Here is a 27,839-nt window from a genome sequence, read left to right as displayed (position 1 = left end):
CATCTATCAAGATGAACCAAGTAAGGCATCCAGAGAAATACTGGAGCAGAACCTCAAGTAATACACACTTCTACTTTCCTAAATTGACATGTTTTTCTCCCTGTCAGTAGATGATTTCGTAGACAATGATACTCATTTTTGTTATCAATGGGAAATATTGATGTTTAGGAAAATACAAAAGAAAGTCAAACCTACCAATGCAAAACATTTCTGAGCTTGTGCCAGAGCAGACTCAGGTCTTAATCTAATACATTCATCAAAATCTGCTACTGCTTCTTCAACTTGATCAAGCAGTATTTTCAGCTAAGGAAAAAAAGTACATAGATAAATGCAGTTCAAAATAACAAGTACACCAGTTAAATATGTACCGTGCCTCTTAGTACAGCTCAGCATAATGCTACACATGAAATTATTCAATATAGAATTACTTTCTAGAAATAGTGAACTAGTAAATCTTATAATTTTAAAGGAAAGATTCTAAAACTTAAAACCAGTGTCCAATTTTTTAAAAAAGCACTATAAACCTACCATTTTTGATCACTCTTAAGTGATTTTTCTTCTAGAAAATGAAATATCTCTGTACTTTCAAACGTCAAAGTAGATCAGACAGTAGATAATTACATTTCAAATTAATCTTAAAAGACATTACCAGTAAGGATCAAAATACCAAGAATTTTAAGGTTATCTCAACACTTCTTAAGACCCTTCAGACAGAAATATTAGATAAAATTCTCCATTAGAAAGAACCTGACTTTTCTGTTATTATATGGATTAGCCCATACTTTCTACTCTAATGCATTCCAAGAAGCCACGTCACACAAGCAGATTTATAAAGCCGCATTTTCTCTAGATGAGGCTGAAATTGGGAACTGTTTTCTTCACTACATATTTTTACTAAAAAACAAATATGCATGTTATAAAACTCCGTTCAGAAGAGATTTTTTTGATACTGTCTGGATAGTTCAGGCTAATAATTCCTTACAGCAAGAAGCCCACAAAAATCATTCTGTTGATTCTATCATTAACTCAAAATGCTCACTACATTTTCTTTCTTTAATTTGTCACTACATGTTTTTAATGTTTTACTCGTTGAAAACCCATGAAGCAGAAACACCTGAAAAACAAAACTGAACTGGCAAAAGCCAACATTTATAGCCTTCCTCTTCCTTTTTTTTTTTTTTACAAGTAAATATCAGGACAAATGTTCAAGATGAGACTAAATAAATGCCAACCCAAACTGTAAACCACTCTGATACTTTGTTCACAGCTATCACAAGCGATGTAAGAAAACTTTAAAGACATTCTCAAAATGGTATCAAATTCCTCAATTCAAAGATCAGAACTCTTTAAGAAAATTAATTTACCTGTCCTCGGTGGTGATAAACATCTGCATTCTGAGGATCGATGTCGGCAGCCATGTTAAAATCCTGAGTAGACAGCAAAGGCTGCTGCTGTTGCATATACATGCTGCCTCTTTTGATGAGAGCATTTGCTCGAAGCTATATACCCCAAATGAGGAAAGATCCATCATTACTACTTTTTATTCTAATTCAGTTTTTTTAAAATAACAGCTTTATTGAGATGTAATTCACATACCATAAAGCTCACCCTTTAAAAGTACATAAGCCAGTCATTTTTAGTATATTCAGAGTTGTGCAACTGTCACCACTAATTCTAGAACATTTTCACCACTCCCAAAGGAAATCTCATACACATTAGCAGGCACTCCCTATTTCCTCCCTAATTCTCAGTCCCTAGAAACCATCAGTCTTTTTTTCTCTTTCTATGGATTTGTATATTCCGGACATTTCATACAAACTGGAATCGTACATAATGCGGTCTTTTTGTGACTGGCTTCTTTCACGTAGCATGTTTTCAAGGTTTGTCTATGTTGTAACATGTATCAGTACTTCATTCTTTTCTTTTTTTAAATATCTTTATTGGAGTATAATTGCTCTACAATGGTGTGTTAGTTTCTGCTGTAGAACAAAGTGGATCAGCTATATGTATACATATACCCCCATATCCCCTCCCTCTTGAGCCTCCCTCCCACCCTCCCACCCCACCCCTCTAGGTCATCACAAAGCATTGGAGCTGATCTCCCTGTGCAGCTTCCCACTAGCCATCCATTTTACATTTGGTGGTGTATATATGTCAGTGCTACTCTCTCACTTCATCCCAGCTCATTCTTTTTTAATGGTTGAATAATATTCCATTGTATAGATATATCACATTTTATTTATCTGTTCCCCAGCTGATGGACATTTGAGTCGCTTCCACTTTTTGGCTCCTATGAATAATGCTGCTATGAACATTCATGCACAAGTTTTTGTGTTGACATATGAATTCAACTCTCGTGGGTATATATACCTAGGAGAGGAACTACTGGGTCACATGGTAACTCTATGTTTAACATTTTGAGGAACTTCCCAACCCCAACTAATTTCTAAAGGGATTTTACCATTTTATATTCCTACCAGCAATATATGAGAGTTCCAACTTCTCCATATCTATACCAATACTTTTAATTGTCCAAATTTCTGACTACAGCCCTCCTAGTGGGTATAGTGATACCTCGTTGTGATTTTGATTTGCATTTCCCTAAGGGCTAATGATGCTAAGCAGCTTTTCTTGTTCTTATTGGCTATTTGTACATATTCTTTGGGAAAATGTCTATTCAGATCCTTTCCTGTTTTTAAATTAGGCTATCTTTTTATTGTTGAATTGTAAGAAAAACTTCTTTAATATATTCTGGATACAAGCCCCTTAACAGATATATGACTTATGAATATTTTCTCCCATCCTGTGGAATGTGTTTTCCCTTTTTTTGGTCACTTGTGCTTTTGGTGTCATGCCTAAGGAACCACAGCTTAATCTAAAGTATTGAAGATTTCCTCCTATGTTTTCTTCTAAGAGTTTTATAGTTTTGGCTCTTAACATTCAGGTCTCTGATCCGTTTTGAGCTCATTTTTGTACATGGCATATGACAGGCATCATCACTTGCCATTAAAACAAAAAATCATGATCATGAAATAAGAAATAGGATCCTTCTCTAAAATTTTTTTCAAGGCAAAAGTACATACATATGTTTTCCTCAATGAAACAAATAAGAATGCCCTCACAACAATAACAAAAACACATAACAGAACATATTTGTAATCATCAGGAAAATCAGCAGGAAATAAAGTTAAAGATAATTATTACTAGGGTATCTTCAACTTGAAAATCTATTTTGAGAAGGACTTTTAACAAATACTTAGTTTAAATTACTTTTGTTTACAAGAAGTTAAGATAATTTGCTAACAAATACTTAGGCCTTGAAAACAACTCTCATTTTCCATAAAATACATGAATGATTCATTTGGAGGTGAATAAAGCCAGAGTTCACTTAATTCAATGAGGAAAAAGAGATGTTAACCATCTAATAAGAAGTACAGTACTTTGGCAGCTAACCGCTATTCTTGTTACACTGAGTAGAAGGCTCATATAATTCGACAGACCCCCCCACACCAAATCTTAATTATAAAAATAACTACATACACACAAGAACACTTAGAAAACAAAAAGCTGTTCCAACCACACAACTGCAAAAACTTTTGATATATTTCAGTATATTTCTATATTATATTTTTAGATCTTGTTTTTTCCTCATGTAAATAAAATCTTTCAGAATATATTAAATGTGTTTATTTTTTATTAAATGCATTTTATAACCCTGTACTACATATTGCATGTTATTTATAATACTACCTATAGCACTGCTACATCACCTTTACCCCTACCCAAATATAGTCCAATACAGTAGGCAGAAGCTATACGGGGAAGCTGAAGCTACCAGATATTATAGGGGAAAAAAAAAGTCCTTTCCTAGTTAAAGATATCTATCACTGACATTTATGATTCAGTTTCACGCACCAACTCAATCATCATTAGGCGTAGTCCCTTCCAAAACAAAAAATAATCTTTTGGAGAATGGCAATTGAAATGCCAAAACTTTGGCAAAACATACCTGAAAGTCTTATTTTTATTTATTATTAATTTTTTCACATGCACACACACAGAGTTTTAAATGTACCTTCACATTAGCTTCTTTCAAGCTGATGACCTTATCTAAATCTGGTTTGGCCGCATTGGCATTGCCAATAAGCAAGTAGAAAGTAGCTCGTAGTAATAATGCTTCTGCCATGTATTTGCCTTGGGCATCTATTTCTTTTGAGCATTCACTTATGATTTTATCATAGTTTTCTTCTTCCATATACTGTTTGGCCTTTAAGTATCCAGAGCTGAAAATAAAATAAACATAGGAAATTACTATTTATTACTAATAAAATGAGCATTAAAAATTACTAAAAAAGCATCAAATGCTAAAACTTGCCACATTTAGTATACTTGAGTTAAACAATTGTCCTCTTCCCCTTAACAAGTTAGCCAGTCAATGTGAGACTGGAGTGTGGGTGGTGGTATGCGGGGCAGTGTGTGTAACAGGTTAGGATTTTTGATGCAGACTGGGATTTTCTTGCTGCCTTGGAGAGAGAGTTTTAAAAAAGGAACAACAGAGAAAATGGCAGAAACCTAGGGTAATTGCCCAGGCTTCAACATTTAGACACATGAAAAGATGAGCTAATGACAGACTGATCTGCAACATAGGAAAGGATCCTGTCTTATTCACCTTCTTATCTGTGGCACATTGATGGCACGCAACAGTTATTTTATGACTAATAGAAAGAACAGAGAAATAGAAAGTTATTAAGTGAGTTTAGGGTCACAGAACCCAAGGGAAGAGGTGTGACCTGAGTTGTACTTTGTAAAGATCACTCTGGCTGTGTTGTGGAAAATGGACTGTAAGGGAGCAAGAACTGGAGGCAGGGAAATATCTATTGATAAAAGGCTCTCATCCAGAAGTTGTGTTGTTTCACCTAAAAGAAGAGACCTAGAATGAATAGGTGGAAATATCAAAGAAGCAGACCCTTCCATCAAATAGTACTTAAAGAAAACACCCTTCCCCTACTTTTTAAAAAGCAGTGACCACAATATCATCACTCTTCTAAGATGATGACTTTTATTGAGAAGGCTTGTAGAAGGAATTTTTTGAACTGAAAAGGAATTTACACTATATGTCCTTTAAGGGGCACTGTAAATTACATTTTCTTATTTCATTTGCTACATATTCTGAATAGAGAAAACTGGCAAGTGACTTAAAAGTTATGTCGGTCAAAGTCTTACAAACTCTGTGCTAACCTTTCCTATAATTACATTCTAATATTCCCTGCACTCTAGTTTTATTCCTCAGGTCACCAGGGTAAGACAAAATAATTATTAAATCAGATTGGAAGTAATAACGGTTCCTATTTATTGAGAACCTACGTGCTAGATACTTACAAACATGACCTCTAAACCTCACAATAAGCCTCAAAGGTAATTATTACTTCCCCGTTCAAAAAATGATGAAGCTAAGGCTCAGAGTAAAATAGAATTCAAAAACTTAGGACCAATTCCAATTAGTGTTCTGGTGAGAGATAGCTATGTCCTGCCACCTCTCAAGACAGTTTTTAGAATAATGGTATTAACTTCACTGTAGTTTTTCTGGGATAAGGACTATTTCCTCATCAGAAGAGGCAATTATTGGCATTACCTTAAACATTTACTTCCCATCTACAATCTTCTCAAAGAGATTGCTCACTAGCTAACTCAAACTTGAACATCTTGGCTCAATAATACATAGTATCCTCCCTTAAAAGGTAGTCAATAATGGTAGAAAAATTGGGAGATACAAATTAAAAGCAATCTTTTTCCTTAAACCTTCCAATATGCTATAGATGCAAAATTATGCTTTGCTTTGGGAACAGTATTCCCTTTTCTTCCAAACTCATTAGAAAAATGTCATGTTGGTAATAATGTTGTACCTTCTCTTGGAGAGGAGAGCTAGCCTCAACAGCAAGATAAAAGTATTGATAAATATAAATGGATAAGCAGGCTAGATAGCATTATATCACTTGACCTCCAGTTGTAAACATAGTATCTTGTACTTTGGTTTCAGCTCTCTACAGGAGCAAACACAAACCCAAAGAATGGCATTTTCCTAGGCATGCAGAAAAAACCTTGAACAAAGTCACTCTTTTGGGCACTCCTAAAAATTAAATTATATATTATAAACTTCCTTGCACTAAAACATCTGGATATTGAGCTACACAATCATTTTTTAAGTTAGTGCCCCTGTTCAAATATAATTAACCACTTGATCTCCACTAGGAGATCTCTTGAGAATATCATGTAGGACCTTAAAAGCAGGGTAGACTCCTGGCAGTAAAACCTTGAGTCACCAGAGAGGTAACTCTTAGGGTGTAATAGACATGTGTGAGAAGTATTTTTATTACTATAATATTATTATATATTATAATTTTGTTATATTTATATCTATTTATAAACAGATTTTTTGGAGATGACTCAGAGTTCCACTTTGGCTCTAGGGCGGCAAAAACCCCCCGTTTTGGCTACGTCCCCGCCAAAAAAAAACCAAAACAAAACATTAAGCAGGTACTATACTCGAGACACTTACTTTTCTTTTACTTCTAAAGCCTCCCCTTCCTTGTCTTTATCTTCATCAGACTTCTCTCCTTTAAGCATTGGCTGAGAAATTATATCATCCGTGAAAGAACTGAAGTAAGATTTGATAAACTGTGGAGATGGCATCAGAGGTTCACGATTCTGAAATTTAATCATATTTATACACATCAAAATAGAAAGCACTAACCAAAGAAGCAGATGCCTTTGTAGAACACTGAGAACCACTGTCGTAAAAACTGGTGTCTCTTTTTCAGATAACTGAAGAATATCAGGCTCCAAACCGTAGTGCAATAGACAGTGGAAATGGTAATGCTGCCAGTCCCAGCTGTTCAAAGTAGGTTTTAAATGAGAACCTTTCCCCTCTCCAAAGATGTAAAATGTCAAGAACTCTTAGAACCACTCACTAAAAGAAGGTGAAATCTGGAACAAAGGAGATAAACAACTGCTGAGTTAAAATTATCTCCTTCTGAGTTAAAATTATCTTCCTGTCCTAGAAGATTAACATCTCAATTTACTACTCAGGACCATGTCTTACACAGGTGCTAAAATGTTAAGTCCATCTACCATGGGCTTTCATTTGTCCCCTACTTATTCTGCAACTGAAGATCTCTATTGGAGTAAGTGCCACTGAAAGTCAGAATGAAATCTCATTTCCTCTTTTAATTATTACTTTTTCCCATGGCAACCTGATTCATAATCATAGAAGTATTTTGTTTCTCCTTATTATACTTAAGATGATAAAGTCTTAAAGGAAGAAGGAAAAGGGACTAATGTCACCAAAGGGCTCTCATAACATATTTTGGATCCTTTGCAAAATTCAACCCAAAGATTTTAGAGTGGAAATATGGTATTCTAAATTGTATGTACAACAAGTACCATTTCTATTATTTTGGTAGATTTAATGTCTTTGTATTTGAAGGAGGGGGAAAAAATGAATCTGGCTTTGTAAGTATATGATCTAATCTAGGATAGATGAGAGTGGGGTAAATAAGAAAACTGAATAGAAAAATCTAAGGAATTCACACTCTTTTTTTGGTGTTCTCTCTGGGGAGAGATTCAGTGTGTCTTAATTACCATTTTAAATCAAATGGTCACCACCAAGTGATAAATACACCTAACTTAAGTATTTCACTGAAGACCCTGTGTTGGAATATATAAGTGGCAATCATCTACCACTTCAGGGAAAAAGCTTAAATAGAAATTTAAATAGCCCTTACTGAAGTTGAATAAATCATTAATGTCTTGTAGTTTCCTATTTCAGCTTAGAAATGAAGCTACCACTTCCCTGTCTTTCACAGACTAACAAATTTAAAATGAGAACAATATTTTATAAGTGATGGCCTTACGTATCAAAGGAACAAGATATAAATTCTAGCTCTGCCACTTATTAGCTATGTGTCCTTACACATGTCATTCTCAGTTTTCTCATCTCTAAAATAGCAATAAAAATACTATCCTTATTTATCTTATAGGGTTATTGTAAAAATAAAAATAATAAAATGAAAAGTATTTTGCAAAGTGGAATTTACAAAGTGGAATACAAACAGGTTAGAAAATATATGTGTAAACTAATTTGGAACCTATATAAATGTAGGTTATCATATTTTCTTACTACTCTGCAGTCCAACCAGTATAATTACTCAACAATAGCATTATACTCAAGGAAACGAGGTTCCTTCAAAGTTCAATTTGTGAGACTCTAACATGGTATTTTGCAAATTATTTTGAGGAGCACCAGTTCTAGTTCCTCAAAACAGCATGTTCTACCAGATGCTGAAGGGAAGGAAATAAGTTCCAGAGTTTAAAGAGACTGAGAACCAGTATAGCTGTATTTGGAGATTCACAACACATACTAGCACAAGAAAGTCCTGCAGTGAAGAAACCTGTCTTAACTCTGTTTAACTCAGCTAATATTCAGAGATGTGAAGTTAAAAATACAGAGAGATTATTAAAATCAACTTAAGAGAAAAGCAAGTTATTATTAAAGAAAAAAGAAACAACTGCCTCGATATTATGAAATTTAGCAGAAAACCTCTACTGATGTTTGGTAATACCTGTGGTACTCCCACAGCCCTCTACTTATATCCCTCCATGACACTTTACCAATATCATGCCTTTTATACTTATTAATGGTCCCTCTCATTAAGGACTTTGTAAGGGCAAGGACCATGTCTTTGTACCTACCCTTCTAAAATGCCCATTATGGACCTCTGTTCAATAAACGTTTCTTGAATTAAACCATCTACTAACTGTGTAAAACCAATGCCAATTTATACAGCATATCTTTAAAAACTTTAAAGAGTAGGAGTTGGCAATTTTTTTCTGTAAAAGGCCAGATAGTAAATATTTTAGGCTTTATGTGCCATACAGTCTCTGTCACAACCACTCAACTCTGATGCTGTAGCTTAAAAGCATCTAAAACAATGTGTGAGTGGCTGAGTTCCAATAAAACACTATTGGCACATTATTTATAAAAACAGGTGGCAGGCTGGATTTGGCCTCTAGGCCATTGTTTGGCAACTTCTAATATACATGAATTCTTTCAATATCCTCCAGGTGCAATACTGGACATAGTTTACATTCTTATTTTAAAAAGGTAAGCCACAAAAGCCCAAGATTACAGGAAAAAGAAATATAATCCGGATCTAATTTCAGTTGTAACCATCATACCCAAATTTAAGCAGTATAAATTAGAAATGACCCGTCACAATGTATACTTCCTCTATTAACCAATTCAGATTAATTTACCTTGTATTTTTCTTTGGCTTTCTCTTTTCCAAGAAGTTTAAGAACTTTATCAGCTAACAGCATGCTTTGCTGATTTTGGAACCCTTCTAATATACACACAGCAGTGACATCTAGAAATGATGCAAAAAACAAATGTATGAAATTATCGCAAAGATGACTAGCGGCATCAAATGGGTTCAATGTTACCACAGAAAGCCAAACCAAATGCATAGCTTTATGTGGCTATCATTTCCAATAAACTGATTCTCAACACTTTAGTTTTACATACTTTATGACCAAACTCAAAGCTCAGAAAGTCACTCTACTTCTCTAGAATTCACTTTCCTCACCTGTGAAATGAAAGGGACTATACTACACCATTTGTGATGTTTCTCATCACTCCAACATTGTACACAGCAAATAACACAAGTAATCCAGGAATATTCTTTTCTGGCCGGTTAAGTATACGTGAAATCAACATAACGTGGCTCTCTCAAGTCTGGTCTTTTTATAGGCCTCAGGGTTACTCCTCGTCTCCAAAGCCATCTTGCCACAGAGTTCTCAATTAAATCTGCTTCAAAATACCATTTTAACCTGGCTATGCTACAGCTCAACACACAGTGGTTTGAAATTTAAAAGAGCCATGTTTCCTTAACCGCTCAACTTTTCATTCAAAGTAGTGAACAATGGCTGTCTCTCTCTTTTTGAACTCAATTTCTCACAATTCCAAATCCTTGCTCCTCCAAACAAGTCAATCTGCTGTATGTTCCCCTGATAATCTGGCTAGTGCCAATGTCAATGTCTTTTCCCCATCCCATTTCTCCATCTAAAATCCATTTAAACTCCTCTCTACAATTATCGCTTAATAACTTCAAAGTCTGGTTCAAAACTCAGAAGTCTCTTTTCCAAAGCAACACTCCTTCCACCCACCACCAAAGTACATGATACCACAAAACCTCAAGTTTTTCTAAAATGTTCTCTAAACCACTCTCAATTGGTAATCCTGATTTTTAAAAAATAAATAAAACAGCTTTTCCCTTTTAAATAATGTTATTTAAAAAAATTATGGCTAAATTTCTGATTATTGATGCTTTTAAAGCAGATTTAAGTATGTAGTGTAAAGTACTTTTCAACTGCAGAAATTGCATTCTGGTTTAGCTCTACATCACCCAGAAGAATGTACTTTATAGGCCAGTGGCGGATACCCTAATTGAAGTTTTGGCAGCAGATATGGCCAATTAGAGGCCAAAGAATATTTACAATATTTACTGAGAATGGCAAATTCACTTGATGCTTTGTATCAATTACATAATTTCTAATTGAGTATGAGATAATGTTTGAAAATTGCAAGGGCAAAAAACATGTTTTAATGATTCATCTCAAAATTATTTCATATTTATATAGGATATTAACTGAAAAATACGTAGAATCTTAGAAACACTATCGCTCACTAAAACCTCTCTTCTGGTTTCTTATTCATGAAATTACACTGATGCTCATTAATTGCCAAGTTTAAAATGTGTGGTATATAAACTCTAAATCATTTAATTCCATAGTGGGGAACCGAGACAGTACTCAAGTATCTGCAATCTCAATTTAAACTAGAAAACAAAGTCTCAATGGGGAAGAGTAAAACTTTTAAACACAATTGATTTCTCTACTCATAGGCAGAGTTTCATATAAATTTACCAATGACTATGAAGACTTTAGTAGTTTTCATACATAAACACAAAAATACCCTCACCTTCTAAACATTCCTTCTTATTGTCTAGCTTCTCGTGGGCTTTTGCACGTCTAAAGAGAGCTTTCACATATTTGGGATTAAGTTCAACAGCCTTTGTACAATCTTGTGCCACCTCTTTCCATTTTTGCTGTAATGAAAGTATTAAAAAAAAAGTCACACTAAAGGAAGCACTGTTTGACAGAAATCAGTTTTCTAAACTCAGTAGGCCAAGTATTAAGACTCCCACAACAGAAAAAATATTCTCAATTCATACAAAGAGTTAGTATCCACAATACATTATAACAGCTCATATAAGTAACTGTAATAAAGATTAGCAACCTAATTTTTAAAAATAGGTAAAAGACATATTTAAGCCATCTATCTACCACCAAATCTACAACCTACCTGCATCTATGTGATATCATCTCCTCTTTCCCTCCTGTTAAAACTGAGGAAGCACCCCTCTTCACTGAAGGCCAACCTTCCACTTGTGGTACGGATCCACATTCTCCCCGCTTCAAGGACTTCACTGTTAGCTATCCTGCCTCTGCATCAATCTGCTTCTCTACTGAATCATTCCTATTAGCATAAAAACACCTCCTTTAGTATTTTCCACCTTTTAAAAACACTCCTTTGATTCCGTAATTCCCTGCAGTTATTACCCCATTTCTTAGCTCCTGTTTATCGCCAAACCTCCAAGGAGTTGCCACTCTACTTGATTTCCATTTACCTCACCGGCTGCTCCTTCCCAATTTCTGTAGCTGACTTCTCCCCCTCTATCTGATTTCTACATGCTGGAACGCTCAAGGACTCATCCCTTCCCTCTCTTAGGTGATCACATCTATTGTCCTGGTAGTATACAACATCTAAAATTAGATGACTCCAAACTTTATCTCTTTAACCCAAACCACGCTCCTAAAATAGAGACATTTCTCAATTCAACTGTCAGCTGACTCACTCCTTCCTCACTCCACTATTACTAAAACTTCTGCTTCTCTTCACACTTCACATCCAATACAACAGCAAATTCTGTTGGTCTTCAGCTTTCCTTCATGTCTCACTTAGGCAACTACAACAACATCCTTCCTTAGTCTCCCTGCCTCCACTCTTGCCTCCCTCCAATATATTCTTGACAGAACAGTGAGAACAATTTTAGATGATGTTCCTGCCCTATTTAAAACCCTTAAATATTTCCCATTACACTCAGAATCAAACCCAACCTTCTTACCATTGCAAGGCTTTGCCTGATCTGGCCTCTGCTACCTTTCCAGTTTCATCTCTCTATACCCCAGGGTCCTTTATACATACTTCTTTAATCATGGCAAACTCTTGCCTAACTCAGAGCAATTACATACACTGTTCCTCCATTTGTAACACTCTATTCTGCACTGTTTTATGCACCAACCCCACTCATTCGTCTATTATAGAATCAAAGCATTTATCAAAATGTCATCTAATAGTTGTTTTGCGATCCTTGAGTTCTGTGCGTAATTGTTTGCTTTTATAGACCCAGCTCCTACTATAGTAACCTTTCATACATGAAACAGTCAATAAAATTTGGTTGAACAAAAAATGCAGAGAATATAAATGCCGAATAAACATAGAAAAAGATTGTCCACTTCACCAACATCTCAAAAATTGCAAATTAAAACAATGAGAGAGAATGTTTCTCCCACCAGAGTGGCAAATATTAAGACTGATAATACACATAGTCAGTGAGATACTGGAAAACAAACATGTTCATATATTATTATTAGAATAGGTATTGATACTATCTCTTTATATTTCCATTTCTAGAATTTTATTCTCCCAAAAGTATGCAAAAAAATACTTACAAAAATATTTACTGCAACACTGAATGCAATAGGGAAAATAGGAAGCAATTCAAATGTTCATCAACAGGGAGATGTTTTCCACTATACAACCATGTAACAGCTACTACATATAGCCTTTAAAAAGAATGAAATAGATCTGTGTGTGCTATGAGAAGCTGTACAAGATACAGTGGCAACTGAAAAAATATGTTGCAAACAATGTAACAGGAATTCATCTTTTGGTCTTTTCCCCCCAACATATGCTACTATTACATATATGGGGACAAAAGTTGAAGAAATAAACTCAAACTGTTGAGGAGGATGGGGTCACCAGAAACTTTAACTTTCTGTATTATCTAATTTCATAAAATCTGATATATACAACTTTGGATTGTGTGTGTGATGAGCAAAACTAAAATTTGTTCTTAAAAAGCTATGTAATTAAAGGATATAAAAACCAAACAAAAATCCTGTAATTTCAAAACAACTTCAAAAAGTTTATTAGATTTATTTGAGTGGCATTAACTGAAACATTATGCAAATAAAGAGAAGCAAAACAAACAGAAAAACCAACCTAGGATACATACCAACTGCTCAAAGGCAGCAGCTCTGTTTTGATAAAACGTGGAAAGGTCAACATTCTTCTCTGTAGGGCACAAACTGATAGCCTCGGTATAGCACTGAATAGCTTGTTCATATTTTCCTGCTTTAAAATATTTGTTGCCTTTGTTCTTGGCTGCTTGGGCTCTATCAAGAGAGTTCTGAAATATGAGGAAACAATTATGAAAAACTTATCAATACTCAGTAATAGATTCGGATCACAGTGATTAAATGACACACTGAAGAAAAAATGGGAGGGCAGAATGGCTGTTCACAATGCAAGTCACTCATAAAAATATCGTCATGGGATAGAGTCTTAGTAACAGGATTGCTTAGCCAAAAGGTTTATATATTTTTAACTTGAAAAACACTCAGACTTCTCCCAAGAAAAGGCTGTAGTGCTTGAAAGTACCACTTTTCTGCCATTCCTACCAGCAAGAGATATGATAGCTGTGTTTAATTTTTGCCAGTCTAATGAGTATAAAACAGTGGTTCTCAATCAGGGATGATTTTCCCTCTAGGGTACCTTTCACAATGTCTGGAGACATTCTGATTATCACAGCTAGGGGTCAGGAGGAGGCGCAACTGGTATCTAGCAGGTAGAAACCAGGAATGCTGCTAATAGTCTACAATGCACAGGACAACACCCACACACCACCACCTTGATCCAAAATGTCAACAGTGCCTAGGGTGAAAAACCCCAGCGTAACATAATTCTAGTTCACATATCATTGCAATTCACAGTTTCCTCACTATCAGTGAATTTGAAAATCTGTTCATGTTTGTTTATTGGCCACTGGACTTTTTCATTCTGAAAACCACCTATTGACACGTATTGTTGTTTTTCTATTAGGCTGTTTGTCAACAGTGTAGAAGAGATACTAGAAACGCTTTGCCATCTTCATTACAATTGTTATCCCAAATCTCTTGTTTGCTAATCAAATACATTTGGGGGACTCCTATCTTTGTCTCAGAATCTGCTTCCTAGAGGAGCCATCTCACATACTTGATGAGTTGGTAGTTAACACCCATTGAGGACAGTTGCAAAAGCTTCAGTCAGCGTTTGGGAAGCATCTTTGTAGACAAATCCAGTTATCTAGCTTCCAGCTACTAGGTCCAAGAGCTTCATGGCACATCTTCACCCCAAACTTTATTGTTTGTCAACATCATTCAACTTTAACAAATATGTGATTATGAAAGAACCCGTGTATCTCCAACAGGTAAGCACTGACAAAGTAAAAGCAGAAGCAGCTACCGCCACAACTAACTTACAGGGAAGGCTATGCTGCTTGGGGCCCAGGGCATCTCAGTCACAAAGAGATGATGGGATAGCAACCTTCTGTATCTTCTCTTTTCTCCCTTCCTCTTGCTTCATTCTTCTTTGCTACCTTTTTCCCTCCATTTACCTTTGTCTCCCTTCTCCTTTAGCCTGAATGTAGCTATAATTTTTTGTTTTTCTTGTTTTTTGGGTTTTTTTATAGTGTGCAAAGAAGGATGTGTAGAAAACTTTAAGTTCAGAATATAAAACAGCTAGTTTAAGCTAGCTAGTGTCAAGAAGAAACATGCTCATTTTAAAATAAGATGTGGGAGGATGAAAGGAGCCAACTAGAACACAAACAGAGTAACAGATAAATATGAAATCTTCCACTTGTAAATAGCCTAATCACCTTCCAAAAACTTTGACAGTAAAAATCCTCAGCACAAATCATTCATACTAGAAGACAACTAGGACTCTCTCATGTAGTTGTGGATTCTAGTTGCTGGAAAACTGCACTTGAAGCAACCTCATCAGTCCTCCCACTCCACTAAGAGAAAGAGAAGTCAGACTGGAGTAGGGTTGTATCATTCAGAAGGAGTGAGGATCCCCTCCACCCAAGAGACAAGTGACAAGCATACCTTGCCTATCTTCCAAGAGACGATACTGTCAAGAATTGCTAACATAAAGGAAAATTAATACTATAAAAGAGAGGCACCTGATTCAAATAAAAAACTAGTATTTGAGAAAGCGGGATAAACAAAGCAAACAGAAAATTTAACATCAGAGGAATGAGAGGTTATCACAGTCATTTTTAAAAAGGCTGCTTCTAAAGAGCACCAATTAGACATCTTGAAAATTAAAAAGGATTATTACAATAAACTCAATGGATGAATTGTATATTAGAAAGGGCATAACAGAGGAGCAAATTAACAAGTAGAAGGCAGAGCCAAGGAAATCTGCCAGAATGCAACAAGAACAGAGGACAGGGAGGTGAGAAGTTTGGAGGAAAAGTTAGATGATATGGAGTATAAATACCAAAGTTCCAACGTCTATCTATCTGAATTTTAGAAGGAAAGGCATAGAAAGGAGTGTTTTAAAAAATATTAGAAAAATTTCTGGAGTTGAAAAAAAAAGACACACATTTTTAGACATATCACGGTGAAATTTCACAGTAAAAATCCTTAAAGTTTTTAGGTAGAAAAAAACCAGATTACCTACAAAGAAAAAAAGAACCAAACTGGGGTCATATTGTCACCAACATTAGGTATTTAAAAACAATGAAGCAACAACTTTAAAGTCCTGAAGAAAGATTATCTTGAACTTAAAATCTTATACCTAGCTAAATTAGCATTTAAGGTTGAACACAAGAACAGAAACAGAGGTGTACAACTTCCTTACCATTAAAAATAAACCCCAAAGCAGTGGAGATGATCAATAAAACAAAAAGCAGGAAGGAAAGGGTAAAGGAAGAAACAAAAAAGTGGAGTACATATGGCAGGAATCATAAAACATGTCAATAATAACAATAAATGTAAATAGGTTAAATCTCCCTATTATAAATAAACTACCTACCCACCTACCTACTTATTTATTTATTTATTTAGGCTGCATTGGGTCTTTGTTGCTGCGCGCAGGCTTTTCTCTGGTTGCGGCGAGCGGGGGCTACTCTTCACTGCAGTGTGCGGGCCTCTCACTGCAGTGGCTTCTCTTGTTGCAGAGCATGGGCTCTAGGCATGCGGGCTCAGTAGTTGTGGCTCGTGGGCTTAGCTGCTCCACGGCATATGGGATCTTCCTGGACCAGGGCTCGAACCCACGTCCCCTACATTGGCAGGTAGATCCTCAACCATTGAGCCACCAGGGAAGCCCAAATAAACTATTTAAAATAAAAAATAACCACATGTTACCTATAAGGCATGGCCTAAAACAAAATAACAGGTCAAAAAAAGAATGTAAAAGTTGCAGAATGTAAAAACGTTACAGAATGCAAATACTTGCAAAAAAGAAGTCAGTATCGGACAAAAAGGCAGTATGAAACAAAATACCATTCACATGCCTCAGATGGAGCACTTCTGTGGGCAGTTTTATTGATAAAAGATACAATCTACCAAGAAAACATCATTACCACAAACCTTTGTATGCCTAATAAAACTTCAAGATTGTGAAACAATTACTTTTGATGTTAAATACAAAAACAAGAAAAACATTATTTCAATTTCTTGTAAAAAGTTTACAATGTTTCTAAGTCATTGAGAACATAGCTAATACACAATCTAATATGCCAGGCACTGCTGATAGAGAAAATAATGTATCAAATGCCTGTGAGAAGTATGTTCCGCTACAAACATATTGAAAATCTATTTAGTATTTTTATTAAAGATTTGCAGATTAAATAAAAAGAACTTTCTTTGGACAGAGTAATGACCTTGTTTCATTAACACAAAGAGGCAATGAACTCTTTCCTGTCTACTGGAAGTTTAAGGCTACAAGATGTCACACAGAATACAAGGAGAAGCAGTCATGGTGAAGGCAGACAAGTTAAAAGAATACAGAAAACTGGATAGGTACACAAGGCTTCCTCTCCTTAGAAAGATGGATACTTCCAATTTTTATTCAGCAAGGTCTAAATCAACCTAAAACCAACCAAGAGAATCTTTCAATTACCCATTTCCCTCCATTCTGTCAAGTTTTACAATAGATTCCCTTTAAAAAGTATTATAAATTCCTAGGGGCTTCCCTGATGGCACAATGGTTAAGAATCCACCTGCCAATGCAGGAGACACAGGTTCGAGCCCTGGTCCGGGAAGATCCCACACGCCGTGGAGCAACTAAGCCCATGCGCCACAACTACTGAGCCTGTGCTCTAGAGCCCGCGAGCCACAACTATTGAGCCCGCGTGCCACAACTACTGAGCCCACGCACCTAGAGCCCACGCTCTGTAACGAGAATACACTGCAATAAGCCCATGCACCGCAACGAAGAACAGACCCCGCTCACCGCAACTAGAGAAAGCCTGCGTGCAGCAACGAAGACCCAACGCAGCCAAAAATAAATAAATAAAATAAATAAAATTTAAAAAATTATTATAAATTCCTTATCACCTAAGGCCTAAACCAGAACCTGCTTTATTTCCTTTCCTTACTGTACTGGGAAAAAAAAAAAGATGCTATGACATTGAGTGAAAAAGGATCAAATTACATAGGCAAATCACCAAATTGCAAATTTTCTCCCACTGTCACTGCAGAGCGCTACCAAACCATGTTTGGGGAGAACAATATCTCAGTTAACCTCCCTATCACCTTCTGCTCATTGCACTCCCCCCACCACCACAATACTTTCTGTCCAATGGCTTCCCTTCATTAACAAAAATGAAGAGAAAGAATGGCATTACAACAGGGACAGTACAGAAAAGCTAATTTTTTTGGACCACTGGTAAAATTTAGGACAAAAAGCTACTTAGCACAATGCCAGCTTATCAATCAACACCAGCATTCTGCTGTGTCAGGAATTAGACATTATTTTCACAGGCTTTGAGGCCAATACCAGGTAGAAATCAAAATAAATGCACTGGAGGAAAAAGTTTAAATTAGAAAATATACAATCACCAATTCTTTATAATATAAGGGATTTTAATTCCAACTCTCAGGAATCCTTTGCACTGCTTTTCAGTCACTTTCTCCCCCACTCAGTCTACCTTCTCAAGTTATAATAAGAACTTTTGGAATTAAAGGTTGAAGTTGAAAAATAAGCCCAAAGACAATTTTGAAAGCATATTTTATAAATGAGAAATGAAGACATACAGCTCTAGAATGTAATGGCAACACCCTGAAATGCTATTACCTTTTCATGTGGTCTATTTTCATATCTAAAAGCTACTAAGGAGATTTAAAAGACTATCAAGACATTATGTTACTGGAAATCACTCTTGGTTTTGGTAATCTTTTTAAGGTTCCGAACATTCCATAATATTTTACAGTAAAATTCTGTGAAAATGCATCTTTCTCTTACTTTTCTTACAACAAATTAATTTCTGATTGAGCTGAAAGATCTTCTTAAGTAAGCTGGACCATATCATTCCCTGCTTAAAACCATCCAGTAACTTCCCACTGCTACTGCCTATACATAAGCGTCCAAACTCCCGTTACTCCACTCCTGCCGCTCCGGCTTCCCACGTGTAACTTTGGTGGATTCAAAAACTACTGATCTCTTCCTCAAAGAAAACAGTTTGAAAGGATTAGGTACTGAAAAGATTAGGTACTATGTATTCAATTTCCACAGGCATAAATTTAAACTCTGTGAATACTGGTAAGAATACAGACAAATTATAAAAAAGAAAAGACATTCACTTCTGCCTAGTATGTCACACAATCAAACTATTATTTAAAACAATCTATTAGATAACTTAGCTTTTTTTCCATCCAGGATTTGAGTAAGTCTCATCTCTTCATAATGAATAACTGTCCAGCAGAGTCAACTTCATGACTCCATGTGATTCTGCCAAGTGAATTCAAAAAATATGTGGAGCTGAAACTTGTACGGAATCCTGACATTAATGCGTCAAGCAAAAATCAGTTGTCAAGATTACTTTTGAAAATTCTTCAGAAGAGTAACACACTGGAAATGCACGGTGGGAACTATTATTATCCCCATTTTACACATAAAGCAACTGAAGCCCAGAGAGATCAAGAAGCTTGCCCAACGCAAGATTCAAACAAGCAATCTGACTCCACATTGCCTAAACTTTACTTCTATACTGCATGGATTGTCATCCACACTTTATGAAGAATGAATATCATTAGAATCACATCCAGACTCACACTCTGGAACTGAAACAAAGGAAATAGTTCAGGTATTATATCTTGCTCACTACTGATCCCAGAGCAAAAGGACAGAGAATCATCAGCATAATTAGGTGTTTTTCTTTTTGCTAAGCAAGTGTAATTGATTTCATTTTAGTTAAAAGCACATTTGGGGCTTCCCTAGTGGCGCAGTGGTTGAGAGTCCGCCTGCCGATGCAGGGGACACGGATTCGTGCCCCGGTCCGGGAAGATCCCACATGCCGCGGAGCGGCTGGGCCCGTGAGCCATGGCCGCTGAGCCTGCGCGTCCGGAGCCTGTGCTCCGCAACGGGAGAGGCCACAACAGTGAGAGGCCCGCGTACCGCAAAAAAAAAAAAAAAAAAGCACATTTGATGTGACTCCACTATACAACGATCAACAGGATAGTCTTTATCCTGAAGGAACTCTAGAGACAGTGCAGGAAACAAGTGAACTGGCAGCCTCTCAAAAGAACTACCGCTGATCAAACACTGAAACCCCAATTCACATTAAGAAAATGTACATTATGTGATTAGAAACTTGTGTAGCTAATAACTAGAAAATTTTTAGTTCAAAGAGTAGCAACTGCATATATACACACACTTACATACAAACTATGTGGGTAAAACATAAGGTTTAGGAACAAATAACTCAAGTAATAAATCTAAAAGGAAACAATGAGAAACATAGTAAATATGTCTTCTCTCTCTACAACAAACACTGCTGAAACTTGTCAAAGAGACAAAACTAGGAACCTGCCCTCCACCTCCTGCAGAGGCAAATCTACTATGGAAAACAAGTTACATTTAAACACCAAAGCAACAAAGTATTGATTCAATCCCCATAAATTTATTAGAATACACAGTAAGAAAACAATCAGGGTTTGAATCATCAGTCAAGGTTACTTCAGTGAAGGTTACTTGGAACAATCTGCTCTGGAACCAAAATGACTAACAAACGACGGTCAGGAAAATACTCCAAGGAGGAAAAACAACGCCAAAAGGGTTATTCAGCACACAGACAGAGTTCAGGAGACCAGAAAGGGAGCTCTAAAACAAGTCCTGCGATGGTAACATGACTATGTTACAGATGGCTTTCAATGACATGAATTTGGTAATTAGGAATCACTGTAAATTCTTAAGAGAGTATTTATAAAATATTATTCTGACGATCACACACATGTAGTCACTAAAAGGAAAGGAGCTAGAATCAGGTACATTAATCCATGTGTAAGGAAATAAAATAGGTACAGTAATCTCCCCTTTATCTATAGGGGATACATTCGAAGACCCCCAGTGAATGCCTGAAATTGTGAATAGTACTGAAACCTATATATACATTTTTTCCTATATATAAGTACCAAGGATAAAGTTTAATTTATACATTAGGCACTGTAAGAGATTCATAACAGTAACTAATAATAAAATCAAACAATTATAACAATATACTGTAATAAAATTATGTGAATGTGGTCTCTTTCTCAAAATATCTTATTGTACAAATTTAATGCTTTTTCCATCTTAACTAAACACACACCGTGGCTGTAACTTTTGCAGTTTGAATGTGACAGCAAAACTAGCAGATTTCTCTTTCCTTCTTCACAGTTGAGAAACAGATTTATTCTTACCATAGATCTTAGCAACCTCACCATATGGTTATTTTTCCTTTCCCTTTAAGTCAAGCACATTCACCTTTTCACTGAAAAGAAGCAGTTTAATGGCTTCTCTCTAGCATATCTGAATTGCCAGCATCACTACTCTTGTGCTTTGGGCTATTAAGTAAAATAAGGGTTACTAGTACAAGAGTCAATCTGATAGCTACAAAGTGACTAACGGGCAGGATATGCTGGACAAAGGGATGATTCACATCCAGGGTAGGATCGAGTGGGACTGTGTGAATTTTCATAATGCTACTCAGAATGGCGCACAATTTAAAATTTATGAATTGTTTTTTTCTGGAATTTTCCATTTAATATTTTCAGACCACCGTTTACTGTGGGTAACTGAAACTACAGAAAGCTGAAACTGGGTAAGAGGGAACTACTATATTACTTATCACCATAATTACACTTACACCCAGTTAAAATATACATGACGTGGTTTCATAATGTTTCTCTTAAATGGTTTTATTCCCTTAAACTTACCAAATTCCAAAGGCATATTTTAAAATTTGGATCCCAACTTTACAGAAGTAGCAATCAACTCTGGAACACTTATCTCATGAGAAACAATCTTTCAGTACTTAATTGACCAATTGTTACTTTTATAAGAATCTAGGATAAAAGATACCTAAGATAGTAAGAAAGTCCTTTCCCATATTACGTCCTGAAATTCAAAAATCTACAACAACCCCACCTACTAAATTGTGACACAGAGAACTCTTTACCTAAGAAGAAACTACTTGTAAGAATGCTGCTTCCAGGGCTTCCCAGGTGGCGCAGTGGTTTAGAATCCGCCTGCCAATGCAGGGGACACAGGTTCAAGCCCTGGTCCGGGAAGATCCCACATGCCACAAAGCAACTAAGCCTGTGAACCACAACTGTTGAGCCTGCGCTCTAGAGCCCGAGAGCCACAACTACTGAGCCCACGTGCCACAACTACTGAAGCTTGCTTGCCTAGAGCCCGTGCTCCACAACAAGAGAAGCCACTGTAATGAGAAGCCCGTGCACCACAACAAAGACCCAACGCAGCCAAAAATAAATAAAATAAATAAATTTATATTAAAAAAAAAGAATGCTGCTTCTGCAGGATTATGGTTGTAGTTCATACAAAATCACGTGATTTATAAAAAGAATGCCTAAATGAGGTTTACAACTGTTAAACCAATTTCTAGGATAAACTGGTAGAATACAAATGAAAAGCTGGAAATTCTGAAAAAATATTCAGTTTGTGGGAATTGCTTTTAAATGTCAAATAATGAAGCTTCATCAGTTCATTCACTCAACACTTGCTATGTGCCAGGTTCTGAAAAACGGTGAGAAAGATAGGGCCAGTCCCAGCCTTCACAGAGTCAAGAGTTTAGTAGGAAAGACATGAATAAGTGACTCTAGTACCATGTGGTAAGTGCTGTGGAAGAGAAAAATTCAGTGTTATGTAATCACATAACAGTAGGCTTAGGTAGAAGAGTTTCAGAAAAGGTGAAATGACATACATGTTGTGACTTGAAGGATGAGAAGGTAGGGGTACTGGGCATTGTTACAGAACATCCAAAGGCAAGAAACAAGAAGTGGCAAGAGATGAAGACAAGAGGTAAGCAGGATCAAGATCACAGAGGGTCTTAAATCATAATGAATTTGAACTTTACCTTGGTGAGCAATGAACAGACCACTTAACAGTTCTAAGCATGGGACTGTTAGGATTTACTCTAGTACTGACAAAATGGATTGGAGGAAGACACTAATGAGAGTATCAGTTATTCAGTCAAGAAATAGCAGTGGGAATGGAGGAGTGGTCAGATATTTAAGAAGTAGAATTTTCTGGACATGTTTCTAGATTGGATGTGGGGAACATGGAAAGAATAGAAAGTTAGGGATGATATCCAAGTTTCTGGCTTGGGAAACTAGTTAGATGACACACATTAAATGATAAGGAATAGTCTCAGGAGAAACAGGAGTCTGGTGTAAAACACTTGTAATGAGGTGAAGATTTCCTTTAAATCTGGGCCTTTTGAGAGGTCTGGGCTATAAACAAGAAATTAGGGGGCCATCAGTATATACGTGTTAGGTGAAGCTTCTGGAGGGCAAGCAAGCATCCAGTGAAGGTATGGAATATAAGAATGCCTACGACAGAACCGTGAAGGTCACCAAAAGAGGCAGAGAAAAGAGCCTGGAAAGGAGACTGAGAGGAATCAGCAAAGAGAGGTTATCAGGAAGTTTTAAGAAAGGCAAAGAAAATCAGGAGAACATAGTGTCTCAGAAGCTAAAGGAAAAATTATGAAATTAAGAGAAGACAATGTGAAATATTGCAAAGCATCAAGTAAGATAAAGACTGAAAGGTGTTCTCTAGACTTAATTATATAAGAATGTCACTAGTGACCCTGATTAAAAAAAAAAGATTAGAAAAAGATCATTGAGGGGGAAGAATTATTTCATTTCAACCATGACTGATAACAGCAGGTTACTCAGTTTTTGACCCCTTTATTAAAATGTTTAGGTACATCTCTCCCTTCCTATTCTAAAGGACTGACTTAGGTTAGTGGTTCCTAAACATTTCCTGTTGGGATAACTCCTGTGTAACATTGAAAAAACTTGAACACTAGAGTAACTGCTTTTTAAAATCATCAAATTAAAAACAATTGGATAAAACACTACTATAAAGTCAATAATAAATACATGCACATTAGAAAAAACCACAGGGACTTCCCTGGTGGCGCAGTGGTTAAGAATCTGCCTGCCAGGGGCTTCCCTGGTGGTGCAGTGGTTGAGAATCTGTCTGCCAATGCAGGGGACATGGGTTCGAGCCCTGGTCTGGGAAGATCCCACATGCCGCAGAGCAGCTAGCCCCGTGAGCCACAATTACTGAGCCTGCGCGTCTGGAGCCTGTGCTCCGCAACAAGAGAGGCCGCGATAATGAGAGGCCCGCACACTGCGATGAGGAGCGGCCCCCACTTGCCGCAACTAGAGAAAGCCCTCGCACAGAAACGAAGACCCAACACAGCCATAAATAAATAAATAAAATTATATATATAAAAAAAAGAATCTGCCTGCCAATGCAGGGGACATGGGTTCGAGCCCTAGTCCAGGAAGATCCCACATGTCGTGGAGCAACTAAGCCCGTGTGCCACAACTACTGAGCTTGCACTCTAGAGCCCGTGTGCCACAGCTACTGAGCCCGTGTGCCACAACTACTGAAGCCCAGGTGCCTAGAACCTGTGCTCTGCAACAAGAAAAGCCACCGCAGTGAGAAGCCCGCACACCACAACGAAGAGTGGGCCCCGCTCGCCGCAACTGGAGAGAGCCCACGCGCAGCAACTAAGACCCAATGCAGCCAAAAATAAATAAATGTATTAGAATAAAAAAAATAGGTTGCTTGAAAAAAGACATACCTAAGACATTTGTGCAACCAGATACCATGCTTGGTATATATGTGGGCATGATGCTCCCCTGTGATAACTCTGGCCCAAAGACTGAGAAGTCCTGTGGATTAGATGATTGGCAAAGAACCTTACCAACTTTGAAAAATCTGTAGTTCTCAAGTTTTCAAAATAAATTACTGAAGCAAAATGGCACATCATGGTAGATTTTATAATGGCCCAAAGTGGAATATGATTTAATACTTTACCTCTATCTCACACACTATCAACTGTGATTAGACGCCTTTCTCTGGTGAAATCCTAAAATCCCCATTAATTAAACAAAAATATGAATTTTTGCTTTTGCTTTGCAAGTATATGCTATCCCAGAAAAAAAATAATTTGATATAGCCTGCTTGCACGTGAATATCTCAAACCCAATAGACAGAAGCCCAGTTATTTTATTAGTTCATTTTTACATTAAGGCAAACATAAGCCAACAGACAATAACCACTGATTTTCCACTTTATTCACTGATATTGAACCCTGAACTGACAATATTTGTCCATTCCTTCATTGCCTTAAAAATTACAGCTATTGCTCAGGTGGAGAAAGAATAGTCAGAGCATCAGGATTCTGCCAGTTTTTCCATCAGTTCAAACAAATGCTTTCTTGTTTACAAAACCCACTGAGGTTGACAATTTAAAGGTGCTATTCAAATATAAAGCAATTTCTCCAACCACTGATAATAATAAATTTCAATTTGTGGTCAGTTATATTTAGGTAACCTAATAATAACTCTGAGGACTAGACTATAAAAAAGACAAAAAATAGTCTTTCAGTATTTATTGGTCACCATCAGCTAAAATACAAATTTCCATTAAAAAAATGGCAAAGACATTCTTACTGTTGCTTTACTAAAGTATCATCTAGTAACTCAAAGCAAGACTACAGGTACCACCCCACAAATTCCACAAGAACAGTATATGCAAGTGTTCTGCTCAATTTTATTTTGGGTCAAAAGGAATCATTTTAAAGCAGTTCAAGTTATACAAAGAAGTCAATGTTAAAGTCTAATTTTTAGCGGCAGTCAGGTGAATTAAAAAATACGTTCTGATAAAACTACAATACACCATGAAATTTAAAAATTATCACAGTGTTGACCTAGACAATGCTGAAAAGCTGAAAATGGGATTTAAGGAAATCTAAAATCTGAAAGACAGTTTGCTGAATTCTATCAAATACCAAACAGGTGAGGTGGGGTAATACTTGAAACTGCAATGAAATATCAAAACCTTGTTTCTTTTATAGAAATTATCTTTATTTTTGGTGACTATTATAGAACAGAGAACTTTTATGTATTTTTCATTCACCTACTATTCTTCTGTGATTAAAATAAGCAAATGAAATAGGAAACGACCAGAGAATTTCAGAAATATGAAAACAACAAGACAAATGATGACTAATTCAAAGAATCACCTTGATTACCACTCTCATTAATAGCACTCAGAATCACCAATTTTTAGGGCTGGAAGAAATATAAGAGATCCAATATTTTAATTCTCTTATTCTACAGGGATGACACTAACGTCGAAGAGATAAAATGACTTTCTCAAGGTAACCATGCTGGAGAGCCCAATATAAAGCACACTTCTCCTGGTTCTCACAGTCCATGGGTTCTTCCAGCATACTTGTACTGCATCTTTTCTGCATTTTCTTTTTAAAGCAGTATCTTACTCTCTCATTAGAAAGACTATTTGGCTCTCTCAGGGCCTAGCACAACGCCAGATATACAGGATGCACTAAACTAAGGTAGTTTGCTTCCACATCAGAACTTCCTTTAAAATTAATTTGACTACTTAGTAAAAACATGTCTTCAGTCTGAATAGTATAATGTGGAAATAACTTGCAAATGTATATAATTGGGAGTTTTTTGACCAAAGGTTACTGTGAACTCTGATTTACTCCGTAACCGCCATTGTACAATCTCAGACTCAGATAAAATCCTCCACCTCACGTTATCTCACCCCAGTATTGTTAAATGCAGCCAGGCCAATTCCCCCCACAGCTGTCAGCTACCAGAAGGATTTAATAGTTCAACAAAGCCATACAAAGCAGTTAATTCACCAGACACTCCGACGCTTGGCTTAACCGTATGTCAGGCTTGATCATGTAAATTTCCAGGGAAAATTTTAAAATGAATTTAAGATGCTTCTACCCCAAAAGTTTAAGAACTCATGCCCACAGATAAAATAAATGCCACTGAACACCATTTTACTCTTGTCAACCAACAGTCACTGTATTTACCTAGCCCCAAACCTAAAATACTTCAAAAAAGGGGATTCGCTTGTTATTAAAAGATTATTACTAATTAAGTCCTAGGCCCTAGACATGACCAAGGCAATTCATATCACAACGTACCGATAGTTAAGGGAATTTGGCTCCTTCATTAGTTAGTTAAATACAATCATCATATTTGCAAATGTCCCCGTACCCACAACGCTAAGGATAAATGCTGTGTCACTGAGAGAAAGGCAAATATTTTTCTGAAACCAAAAGGAAGCTCTCAACGAATGTTGCTAACCTGTGCCCTCGGGCTACTCCATTCCCTATAAAGGCAGCCAGAACTGAGTTTCCCTAAACCCATGCGCTGCCTGTTGGCAGCTTCCGTCTGATGGGAAGCCCCCTGACGGGCATAACCCGTCAAGGAAAAGCTGCACCCGCCGGGTTCTACCTCCAGGGCTCGGGGCTGCTTCTCACCATTTCCAGGTGAGTACCGGGGCCCTCGGGGTGTCCGCTGCCCGGGGCCGGACTGGCCCTGCCCTCCGGGGTCTTCCGTTCACTGTTGCGCTTCAGGCCGCTGGCGTCGCCTCGGCCCCCGGTCTCCCGGCGCCGCCGCTGCCGGCTCCACAGGTACATGGCACCCGCACCCAGCAGCAGGGGCGCCCCGACCGCCAGCGCCAGCTGCCATCGCGGCAGGCCCCCGGTGCCCGGGCCCGCAGTCGCACTGCCGCCGCCCACCCCACTCCCAGAGCCGGGAATAGCCGCTGCGACCACCGCCGCCTCCACAGGCTTAGAGGCGGCCATGACGAGTGTCCTCCGCCACCGCCTCCTTGCTGTTCACGGGCGCCACAGTCACCAGGCAGCGTGAGAAGAAAAACGGGAGGGAGGCAAGGACGGAAAGCAGTGAGAGAACAAGCACGCTAGGCAGCCAGAGCGGACGACAGAAAAAGGCCAGAGGTCACCGGAAGCCCAAGGCATGCCGGGCCAGACCTGGCCGTCGTTTTCCCTTCTCAACCAGGGAGGGAGGAATGGGAAGGGTGGAGGAGT

At 37.3% G+C, this 27,839-nt stretch overlaps 1 protein-coding gene across 1 annotated transcript in view; it reads right to left on the bottom strand.

Annotated features, from left to right (window-relative positions):
• The window catches only part of TOMM70 (translocase of outer mitochondrial membrane 70), a gene marked incomplete at its 5' end in the record, with an annotated part of 38,673 nt that extends 11,077 nt beyond the window's left edge, over window positions 1-27,596 (bottom strand). The window contains 8 exons of the mRNA XM_079705342.1: window positions 196-303; window positions 1,365-1,499; window positions 4,076-4,283; window positions 6,557-6,705; window positions 9,313-9,422; window positions 11,036-11,162; window positions 13,416-13,589; window positions 27,270-27,596. Coding sequence (XP_079561468.1) covers window positions 196-303; window positions 1,365-1,499; window positions 4,076-4,283; window positions 6,557-6,705; window positions 9,313-9,422; window positions 11,036-11,162; window positions 13,416-13,589; window positions 27,270-27,596 — 1,338 coding nt within the window. The remainder of the gene's footprint in view (window positions 1-195; window positions 304-1,364; window positions 1,500-4,075; window positions 4,284-6,556; window positions 6,706-9,312; window positions 9,423-11,035; window positions 11,163-13,415; window positions 13,590-27,269) is intronic.
• Window positions 27,597-27,839: the final 243 nt, after the last annotated feature.

The sequence above is a fragment of the Hyperoodon ampullatus genome (genome assembly GCF_949752795.1).
Source record: "Hyperoodon ampullatus genome assembly, chromosome: 5".
NCBI classification, from domain to species: domain Eukaryota; kingdom Metazoa; phylum Chordata; class Mammalia; order Artiodactyla; family Ziphiidae; genus Hyperoodon; species Hyperoodon ampullatus.
This window is presented reverse-complemented; position numbering and strand designations above follow the sequence as displayed.